At 47.5% G+C, this 11434-nt stretch overlaps 1 protein-coding gene across 3 annotated transcripts; it reads right to left on the bottom strand.

Moving 5' to 3' along the window:
- Positions 1–1165: 1165 nt before the first annotated feature.
- LOC144104561 (uncharacterized) lies at positions 1166–10576 on the bottom strand. Of its 3 annotated transcripts, none has more exons than XM_077637651.1 (4): positions 10453–10576; positions 9218–9774; positions 6311–6451; positions 1166–3587 (listed from the first exon to the last, which is right to left on the bottom strand). In XM_077637651.1, the coding sequence occupies exons 1-4, from the start codon at positions 10499–10501 to the stop codon at positions 2877–2879; spliced, it is 1458 nt and encodes a 485-aa protein (XP_077493777.1). In that variant the 5' UTR covers positions 10502–10576; the 3' UTR covers positions 1166–2876. The 3 variants fall into 3 exon arrangements, with proteins under 3 accessions (XP_077493777.1, XP_077493778.1, XP_077493776.1); XM_077637650.1 differs by having other exon boundaries at positions 1167–3587; positions 6227–6451; XM_077637652.1 differs by lacking the exon at positions 6311–6451.
- Positions 10577–11434: the final 858 nt, after the last annotated feature.

Below are 11434 nucleotides of genomic sequence, written 5' to 3'. Positions count from 1 at the left end.
CTGCGTTTGTTCGCAGGGCAGTTTTAACATTCGGTTGGAAGTAACTGAGGCAGAGAAGTGAAGCCTGGTGTTGCTTGCCATGTTCAGGTGCGCTAGCATGGATTCTGATTCGTGTCAGACATGTGATGAACAAAAACGCTTTGAACGTTTTTAGCGAGCCCAGTTATTTGCAGGTGTTAAAATATTCCTCTAGTAACATGACATTATATTATTTCATGGTCTTTGTTCGAGTTTGTCACGAACCACAATGCTTCGGTAATTCTAAAAGATTTTTTTTGTATAATATTTTTGAAAGCCAGTGCAGAATGTTCCTTGGACCCATAGCCTTTAGGGCTAGTGATGGGTTCAAACGCTAAACAAGTACAATATTCGTAGACCTCATGATGAGAGGATACAATCACAACACTGCTCAGTAATAGAGTAATGGAAAGCCAATCCGAAATAGAATAATACATGGCAGATTCGCCTGCACGTCAATACCGTGAACTACGCACAAAACTTCTAAATCAAACCACACAAACTTGTTTCTTCCCAAATTCCAATGGAGACTGGAAAAGGATGCTTAAAGGTGGCGAAAAAATAATATTTTGCTTTGCCTCGTCAGGAAATTTATTCCAGACATGGGCGCCGTTACATTCTAGGATAGCATACATTCTAGCATAACTGTGGTTTGTCGAAGGCGACGTCGAGCCTCACTAGCGTGAACATGACGGATCCCTACCGTACCACCCAGTACCGTGGGGCAGGGCACCTCCGCGCACTATAATTTTTCGGTTATTTGTTTCTGTGGCAGCCCGCAGCGGGAATCTTGGCTGAGATTCCTCCCATCGACACTTTCACTTGCGAGCTGCTCTGGTGGAAAACTAAATGCAGAACCTATTAGATCGGGCCCGATAGCGCATTTAGATAAATTTATTTCTCTGACCACAACAGCGTCTCTTCATTTTCTCCCCCTTCTTGTCTCCTTTCTCCTGCGGCCGCGCCCCCCTCTTGTTGTTTTATATAGTTCTTCTGCTTTCTCTCCTGGCTGACGTTTTTTCATCTATTCTTTTAATCCCTCTCGAGACAACAGCATCCCTTCATTTTATACGCCTACTGTACCAATCTTCCTTTTATCACCTTTTATCCTCTTATCACCCGCCGTGGTGGCTCAGTGGTTATGACAGTCGTCTGCTGGCCTGAAAGACGCGGGTTTGATCTCGGTCGCGGTGGTAGAATTTCGCTGGAGCTGGAGGCAAAATTCCAGAGGCCCGTGTGCATGTGCGATGTAAGCGCACGTTAAGGAACCCCACGTGGTCGAAATTTCCGGAGCCCTTCACTACGGCGTCCCTCATAGCCTGAGTCGCTTTGCGACGTTAAACCACCATAAACCAAACCAAACCTTTTATCACAGCATCTGTATTCGCTGTCACCTTTCTCTCCAGGCTGCCCAGATCAGTGATCTTGAACGGACTTCCTCCACGCGACGGGTCGATGTAGGCTCAGTATAGCGACTCGCGCCGTAAAACAAGCAAAGGGAAATACTAAATGAAATAAAGCACGCCAGCGCTTTGAGGCGGCAAAGGTGGAGAGTCCAGTTTTGTCTCTAAAATGCACCGCATACTCTAACCTCACGTTACGAAACTGCAGCTAGAATTTCAGCAGGCAGCCCGTAACATAATCAACACTGACGTCAGCGTAAGATGAGCGACGTGACCGGGGAGCAAGGCTGCAAGACCGTAGTCGCGGTAGTTTTGATTTCGTTCGCAGCTGGAATGCACCGATTGAATTTCCCGCCCTGCCATAGTGAAAAAATGAGGTGAGGAGGGAGTGCGGCGTCATGTGACAAACCAACAGAAACCACTTCATTGAAGACATTCCCTTCCCCCTTTCTCTGTCCGGTGTTACGGGCCGGGCAGCATCATCCGACCGCTGCCACCAGTTGTTACGATGCAGGGTAGCGTGGTTGGGCCGGAGAAGGGACGAGGAAGGATGGAAGCTTGCCATTTGGGAAGAGCGATAAACAAGGGAGTTTACTGGCACTTCGAAGAAACTTAGTTACATAATTTAGAAAAGAGCAAACAGTCTTATAGGACAGAGGCGAATGTTACGGCATACGTTTATTAAAGCTTGTACTGGCAAAATTTACTTGCCTTGCCGATCAACAAGTGGCTGTGTTCAATCATTGAGAACGGTCTGATTCGGCAAGTGCTTTCTTGTCAGTAGACGGTGAACTACTACGCGGCGTAGACTGAAAAGCAAGGCCTACTTAACTAGAGACCTGCACATTTGGCGGGGTTCTATGGGACTGCGTGCGCCAACTTTCGTTAACTTTTTGCCGTTGAGGGCGCTCGGCTGACCTGTTTGTATGTCATGATCATCATCATCGTCTGCTTTCGACAAATGATTTCTCGCCTCTCACTGCCTCCCTATGCTTTTGTCATGTCTTATTATTTTGAAACCTAGTAATGAACGATGCAAATATGACATTTCTTCAAATCCTAGCGGTGAATATTTTCTTTGGGCGCATGCCAGGCGTGAGACTTTGTGGCATCTTTGCTAGGCAGTGGATGAATGATGAATAGTCACAGCGTAGACAATTGAGAAAACTATTACATCCTTGAAGTAAAATAACTCGCGCCATCTTGCTCAACAGGTTAACTGTGGCGCCAAGCCGCCCGTAGCTGCCGTTCCCTAGCGGCAAAAGGCATGAACTAGAACATGCGTGCTGGAGCAGTGTCAAATGTGCAGGTCTCTAGTTCAGTAGGCCTTGCTCAAAACGAGGATCGGCAGGCGAGGTTTGGCTGCCCCGCGAGCTTAGGGCAAAGTTGCGCAGAGCCTAAGAATAAAGTCTCCATCGGCAAAGTTCATGTGTCGTTGCAAAGCGTAGCTTCAAGCTACTGTTTCGAACCTGTGTGCATCGTTTTCCAATATCGCCCCTGCCTCTCGTCAAGGAGGGGAAACTCTGCCATGCAGGTCGTGCACTGAGTCCAATGAACGTCCACACACGGTAGATAACACTGGCAAAAGAGTCGGAGGTCAAAACTGTCCGTTACTACATGGCGCAGGGAGGGCAGTGCAAGCGGGAGGATGCGCAGCTCATCGCCCGTGAGTCGGAGCACCGGCAGAGGTTCCTCCGTCCCAAGAGTCAGGTGCTCAAGCCGTCGCAAAGAATGGTAGCGACACGAACATATAAAGCAAGCGCAGAGCAGATTGCCGTCGACGCGCAGCGTCACCACCTGCGCTGCTGCATCAAGTAACGACTTCATCGCACGCACAAGAGCGGCTTCTGTGACTGCGATGAAGCACATACGCAATGTACTTAAAGCACGCAACGCGCCAGCCGGGATTTGTTCCTTGTCTACTGCAAGCGAGCATTCGGTAATCAAGAGGGTCTCAAGATTTGGCCAGTGGTTCGCAATAGCAGTGAGGCTGACGCCTTCGATCAACCTAAGCGAGAGGTACTTCAGCCGTAGAGGTTTCAGCGACGTTTCCAAGGCGCCACAGAAAGGGAAAGGGTTGCATCCATCTCCTAACACTAACGAGAGTTCGGTGAGTTCTGTGAACCGGGCAATCTCGACGACGGTCTCCATGCGTGAAGCGTACACCTGCAAAGTAAATGCAATATGGTGCTTAGTTCGGTGGTTTCCACAAAGTTAACTGACCAGAATAAACCCTACAAAATCAAGCGGCACTTATATACTGACCAGGTATGCTTCCAGATATGGCCGGATGTGCCAGACATGGTGAGCCGCCTCGGTGGCTTAGTGGATTTGGCTTTCAGCCCGAGGTTTCAGAATCAAACCCTGGATTTCGTTGTAAGCGTAATGCAAATACGCCTGTGCGCAAAACAATGTCAGTCCACATTAAATAACCACATGTGGTCTAAATTAACCCGGCGCTGTCCATAAAAATGTCCCTGATAATTCATATCTTGCATCAGAAGTTTAAATGTCATTTATATCAAAATACAGATGGCAGCATGGGACATTTATTTACCACTTTTTATATGGTTCACAACCTTACCACATATGTGTGTGAGACGACTCACAACGATATAGCAGAGCAGTAAACTGTGGGATACATTTGAGGCATCGATGGGTCTTGCGTAGATGTTCTCAGAGGGCAATGTAGAACGGAGCGCACGCAACGAGGCGATGTAGGGGCCCCATACCCTGCTAACGATGTCGTGACCTCGAAAACATCTGACGTCATGATTTTAAGCGCCTGGCTTTGCGCCTGCTTTGCTGCCTCTGTACAAGGGTGTTCCACAAAGAGTTTTTAATTTATTCGATACTCCGAGGGCATCAAATGTGATGTGCATTCTTGGACAGATCAAAATGCCGAGAAACGGGAGCACGTGCAGCTTCTATCAAGCTAATCTTGACGCCGGGTGCACCCTAGTGTCGTTGTTCGCAGACTCATTTGTGACTGACATTGGTTAGAAATGACTGGAGGCATCAGCGTACCCGAGATACCGAAATGAGGGCATGCGGACAAATTTAACTGTGCCCGAATCGAAGAATAACCATTTTCTAATCACAGGGAGGTTACCTTAATTGGACGCCGGGCTCTCACAAGTGATCGAAGAGCGAGAGAAGGAAAAGCAGTGTTGCCAATCCATGCCGTTTGCACGGCAGGAGCTGCTTAAAACTGCCCTTAGAAATCGTGAATTAAAATCTGGCCCTGTACTTTGGCCAGCTTTCCGAGGACAGCAGACCGTTCCACCTCCTGCTGCATTCACGCAAACACTGCAGTGCCCCACAATACAGGAATATAGCGGAGGTATAGAAATAAACTGCCCCGGCGCCAGCGATGGCGGACTTCCCAGCTCAGTATGCTAACCTCTGCGAAGTGGCCTAATGTAATAGCGGAGTTTCACTCCTGCATGATGAACGCACTCTTGTTCCCAGAAATAAACTTCGGTAACGTATGGATTGCTTTTGCAAAGATCAGTATGTAAATAGCATGACGTGCATAGACAGCCTCAATACATAGATAGCATGAAAGATACACCGAGGAGAGTTGAAGTTCAACTGCATTCTAACAAGAAACAGACCATTCTCGAAAAAGGAGCTTTTATAAGTTAAAAAGATCAGAAAACACAATACAGGTATCGCCGTCGCCGCACCAACTTTTCATGTATGGCGTGCGTCGATACCAAATTTTATCTCGGAACCCCCCCGCCGCGGTGGCTCAGTGGTTAGGGCGCTCGACTACTGATCCGGAGTTCCCGGGTTCGAACCCGACCGCGGCGGCTGCGTTTTTATGGAGGCAAAACGCTAAGGCGCCCGTGTGCTGTGCGATGTCAGTGCACGTTAAAGATCCCCAGGTGGTCGAAATTATTCCGGAGCCCTCCACTACGGCACCTCTCTCTTCATTTCTTCTTTCACTCCCTTCTCTACCCTTCCCTTACGGCGCGGTTCAGGTGTCCAACGATATATGAGACAGATACTGCGCTATTTCCTTTCCCTCCAAAACCAATTATTATTATTATCTCGGAACCCAGATGCCATCTTACATCGCCATTCACGTCAAAACAACAAGTCATCGCCGGTGTAGACGTCACAGGTTTGAATCAAGTGACGGGAAATTTTTTTATTAATTTTTTTCAGCATAATTGTGTATTTTACTGCCGGACATACGTCGACGTAGCCCGAAAAAACCACCCGAACAGCACAGGTAATCGGCCCAATATTGGGGGTACATTGGCAAAGGCTGGTCCTACGACGGACCAATGTTAGACCGCCATTCTCCAATATTGGGTCAATTACATGTGCTCCTTGCACAGGCAATCAGCCCAATATTGGAGGTATATTGGCAATGGCTGGCCATACCACGGGCCAATGTGAAACCATTATTTTCGAATATTGGGTCAGTCACATGTGCTGCTTGGGCAGAGAATTAACTTTCACTCAGGCATTAATTCGATGGAATGGTCCTGAGAAAGAAAAAGTAGTGGGCCAATTAGGGAGAAAGAATCTCTGTATGGGGGGTTCTCCGGATTCATTCCGGTAACCTGTTACCGGGGCCCTTTAACGCGCACTGGCACCACAGGGGAGAGGAGGAGCGCGTTTGTATTTGACTTTCATAGAAACGGGGCTGCCGCACTCGGGATTCGATGTGACGACGCCGTGCTCATCAGTCGAACGCCGCTCCCCTTGAGCCATCGTGGCAGGGCGGCACACGAAGCGAGAAAACTGGAAATTTCTCTCAACGTGCCATTATATATAAGAGCCCAAGTTACCTCCAGCCTGTCTATATTGCTGCACAGTCTGTGAGCCAAGGTCATGTGCTGCGGCGTGACGTCCACGTCCGCCGAAGTGCATACCATGCCGTCGAGCCTTTCCAGGCCGCAGCCAAGAATGAGGCTTCTCGAAGTCGACAGTGAGCGCTGCGCCGGCAGAACGAAGCTTGGCAGCGAGTCGGACGTCACCAGGAGGGCTTGCATTGGCGCTTGAACCTCGCACAGCTGCGGAAGATATTGGGAAGGAACCGTGACTTCCTTTGGGGTACACAATGAACCGGCGGACTTCATGTTTAAAGAAGTAGGCGCGGGAACTTATCTTCCGAATGGTGTGCAAAGCCCTACTGCGCATGGATTCCAACGTAGATATTCGCTATCCTCGGCAAATACTTTATTAATGAATTTAATCTCCCGTGTTCTTTATGCTTAGATTTCGGCAGCCAAAGAGTGATTATGATGATGATGGTGATGATGAATTTTTGTGGTGCAAGGGCATCTGTGGCTAGAGTGCCATGGCACAAGGTATTTTGTTCTGAATGGGCCGAGCACCACGCCAGGGGAGCTTGTACCCATTGTATCACTGGTAGGTATCTGGCGGCACTGGAGGTTGATCCCCGGACCTCCCGCATGCGAGGCGGATGCTCAATCCCCTAGGGTACTGCTGCGGTATTAGTCGAAGTTTGGCTATGACGCCCGAGTTTACTTGAGGTCACGTGAGGCATAGAAAAGCGGCGACTTATTCGCTGTTTATTCATTTTAACTCATTGCACCTCTTACAGCAGCCTGCCTCAATAGAAAGGATAATAACAAGCGAAGCAACGTCTGTAATATCGCTGTTTCTTAGGCCTGATTTATTTTAACTCAACTTTGACTTTAGAGACGCCATTCGGTCGCTGAAAACGAAAGTGAAGCTATATGGGAAAAGAAATTTGATTCTAATTTAATCAGTCGATGTAGCTGGATATCATGTGAAAACTTATATTTACTAATGACTTCGGCGTCATTGGAAAGAAAAAAGGTTTTGTTCATAGAAGGTTGTAGCCAAGTGCTAACCCGGGGCCCAGGGCGGCCAAATCTAGCTCTGGTGAGGGAGTGCGTTGACGGTTATGGGCACCGAGATCAGGCCGCACCCCAGGCCTGATCACGCAATTGCATCGACACGCGGAGTTTTTTTTTGTTTGAATCCGGTGGAGAATTGCGCGGCACCGGGATTCGAACGCCAGTCTTGCACGCGCGGCGGATGCTCTACCTCGACGCCATCGATGCACACTGAAAGAAAGCAACCACCAAATCTTCGTTTCTACGCTTTCTTGAAAGGTTATATGAGCATAAAAATCCTGTGTCGATGTTCTCGCCTCACGCGATATCTACAGCCATAGGAAATAGAGAAGCAAACTGAGAAATCGTGGGCGCAGCGTGCCGTATTGCACACAAGCCAGTCTGCCCCGTTACTTCAGTGTCGGTCATTGCCATCGCACGTAGCAGCGTGACGTCTCATTCCAGCTATAGCAGCTTCGGTGACGTCATCGCCTCCGAAATCTGGCGCCAAATGTTAGCCTGCTCTCCTGCACCCCCCCCCCCCCCCCCAGACACACACACACACAAACACCCTAGCAAATAGCCCCTTAAATTCTGCGTCACTTGTCGCTGAGAGGCGGGACCGTCGGAGTGATATAATTTTTTTTCGTTAGGATTTCACGTCAGCCGATGCAAGTTTCTGTGAGGATAGCCGCATCCAAGGTGGTAGCCAGCGAGTATTTAAAATCATAAGAGATTACGTTTCGCTCGATGCTTGGGAACACAACGCGCTAAAACGCTTCTCTCAGCGCCAAGGAAAAGAATTCGATCCTTTCCTGTTCAAGATCAGAGTGTGTAGTCGTTTGAAAGAAATCGATAAAAGTACTTGACGCTACCTGCTTATCATCATCGCATCACTTAAGCCTGAGTAAAAAAAAAAGACTGATGATGGTTAGGAAACAAAAATAATGTTTAGCAGTGCCTGCCGCAGGGTTTTCCCATAAGTGGAAGGGACAGACTACTACAGGAAAAAGAGTAAAAATACTCGCATATTCTTGTCAGTCTTGTAAGAAGCATGTTCTTGTAAGACATAATATTGTAAACAGCTTATGAAACTCCCTAGCATCCCTTACGCGAATACTCGTAGGCATTCACACCATCCAGGATTAACAGTAAAACTCATATTTGGAGTTCTTAACCATGCCTTCTGTAATTGTGCATCCGGCAGTGCGAGACAAATTTAAGAAAGCAGTGGAGATACTCTAGACCAAATAAAAACGCCTAATTTTTTTGCATGCCTAGTTTTTCTTTAAAACAAATTTGCGCGAAATTGACATATTTAACATTAAAATAAGGCTCCAACTGCATGCAAACCGAGGAACGGTCCAAAAAGATGCCCGTTCCGGTCAGTTTCTGCACTCTGAATGGCGAAGACAAAATCATTTCGCATGAAATGAATGTCCCTCGACATCTACAAAATATTAATTCATGGGAGCCAGTAGGCTTTCACCATGCATCTCAATAGGACCTCCTTCTCTTGTAATGGTTTTCTGGAGTGTGAACGTAAAGGTGGTGGCAATTTTTGATCGCATCCAGGTGAATCACCTCACTGCTGCTATGTAAAAACACTCTGCGGTTTGCGTACGTGAATCCAGGTTGTAAAACCAAACCTGTTTTGTGGCGTCGGGTCACAAGTGCACTTTTCGAAGACATTGATTACATGTCATTGAACTACAATCGAATTATCCTTCAGGAAGTGACTGGTACTGCGCAGGCCTCGACATAACGCCGCGAGTCGTATGAGGCGGTAGGAAGGCAACAGACTCGACAGTGTCGGGCGCGTCAGCTGAGGGCTCCGTGCATTGCGTCCGCGCTCGACACGTAACGTCGAAGTGTGAACGTGCCGCCGCTTTTATCTGTTGCACGGCGGAGTAATTAATCCATTAATGACCTAGATAGCGACGATGCACTTACGTGGGGACACCAGTTGAATAGTGCGCAGATTGTTCTCGGAATAAGCAATAAATTATGCGTTCCAAGCGCTGGAGTGCTGCCCAGGATTCTCCTCAGTCGGGATCGACTGGGACCGGCCAAATTCCATTCCTTTTGCATCCCGTGCATCTTGATGTCGTGATGTAGAACCAGAACCTGTACGGAACGAAACCAGTCGACCAGGTTTAGGACGTGGTCCCTGTTGTGAACGATCACGAGGGTCTCGGCCTTCGAGAGGATTGTGCGAGCAGCGGTAGCGAGTTGCTCGGACGACTCGAAGGAGGCACAGCCCACGAAGAGGGCACCGACAACGCCTAGCTCACTCAAGCGTTCGCAGTTTTCCACGAAGCCATGAGAGGTGGTTATGATACGGTGGCCGTCGTTGCCAAGGAGGAGTCCCTTCGGGAGTTCAGAAGATGTCGATGCCGATGAAGAAGGCCACGGCTCGTTCAGCTTCAGCACGATGTGGTCCTCTTCGCCACACACATTGTCTGGGTCACTGAACTCGCGGACGACGTCAGCTGCCTTCATACTGAAGCCTTGAGTTAGGCATAAGAAATAACAAAACAAACAAACCAGAATACTGCTATAGTTCTTATTGCACGATATAAAACATAGAGCGAAATCGGCAGGCATTTTTAGTGAAATCAAAACCTCCGATGTCGGTTGTACAGGAATGGTTTTTCATTGGCATTAGACTTTTGGTCGTATATGAGGCCGCGGATTTAGTTTTACAATCAATGTGGGAAGCAATCCGTGATCATCAGAAGTACTCCTTTGTATTTGCATTGAACTGTTCTGAGAGATCATCAGGAATGATAGTTATGAAGTTTTTAACTGTGTTTTAACGTTCTGTCAGTTATTCATAGATAATTTGGCATGTATTCTTGTTTTCCGAAGCTCCAAACACTATTCAAGAGGTTTCACGCCGCAGGTAGGTCCGCATAACAATACTTTAGCACAGATGCAAAGGAATTCGCATCCTTGTGTGGCATACGGTACTCATGACGAAGAGTGCGAACGTAATAGAAAGATGGAAGAGACAGAATATTTATCAAAGTACTCGATCGGAACGATTCAAAGGTTAATAAGGGATATATGCCACCTGTAAAGCCACATGAAAAAGAAACCGCATCAAAAATTACAGAAAGCCAGATGTGAGTTAGCTCAGGTCGAATGTGAGATCAGTAAAATACACGGCAGCAGAAGATACTCACTTGGGACTGGTACAAATTGAAGGTTCTTGTAGCCTCCCCCATGTAGCATGAAGTGCTAAAGCTTGCCATTCATCAGTCCGTACTTCTGGGCTGGAGTTGTGTTCCCTCCCTATCAGCGTTATCTTCGCAGTCTGCTTTTGTTCACTAACGGATATCAGAACGAAACAATGTACGGGGCCCTCGGTCAAGGTTGGTGCACTCGCACATGAGTGTTATCGGAATGCAGGATTCTATGAAGGCATCAATTAGACGCCTTTGTTCAGCTTATGTCTCACCCTCAGAAACAATTGCATTGAAATGTAAACATGAAACAAACAGTTGGTTCCACTGAACCTTCGTTTTCTCTTAATCTCCTTAACTGACGTATTTTTTCGATAATGGCGCCAAAATGGTCATTTCTACCCGGGCTCTCATTTGTCGACAAAAAAAAAACGCTTTGGTTGAGCCCTACTTGCTTAAACCAGACACACAGTGCCAGAAAACACTCGGCTAGCTGGATTCGTCAGAGCTGTAAAAAGAGAGCCAGGTTATGTCGAGCCTAGCTATCATATTTGGCGCATAAAAAAAGAGAATAACAAGCGAACATTAGAAAGCAAACAGTAAAGTTACAAGACACACCAACGTTCATGCATTTATGCTTCCGCACGTGTATAGAATTTAGGCAAAAGTTGTCTCATTTTTTGGGGGGTCTCCTCGGAACAAAATATTTTTTATTAGTTTCACAAAAAGTGGTAGGAGCTAGTTGGTTGGTTTATGGGGTTTAAAGTCCCAAAGCGATTCAGCCTATGCGGGACGCCGTAGTGGAGGGCTCCGGAAATTTCGATTTTCTGGGGTTCTTTAAGTTGCACTGACATCGCACAGTACACGGGCCTCTAGAATTTCGCCTCCATCGAAATTCAGCCTCCTCGCCCGGGATGTGGTAGGAGCTGAATGTCTGTACGCAAGCATGTACCGACCTACGGGCGTTTCATATTCAAGAAAA

This window comes from Amblyomma americanum, chromosome 9, assembly GCF_052857255.1.
Source record: "Amblyomma americanum isolate KBUSLIRL-KWMA chromosome 9, ASM5285725v1, whole genome shotgun sequence".
NCBI lineage: Eukaryota > Metazoa > Arthropoda > Arachnida > Ixodida > Ixodidae > Amblyomma > Amblyomma americanum.
The sequence above is the reverse complement of the archived record's forward strand: the minus strand, read 5'-3'. Positions and strand labels throughout refer to the sequence as shown.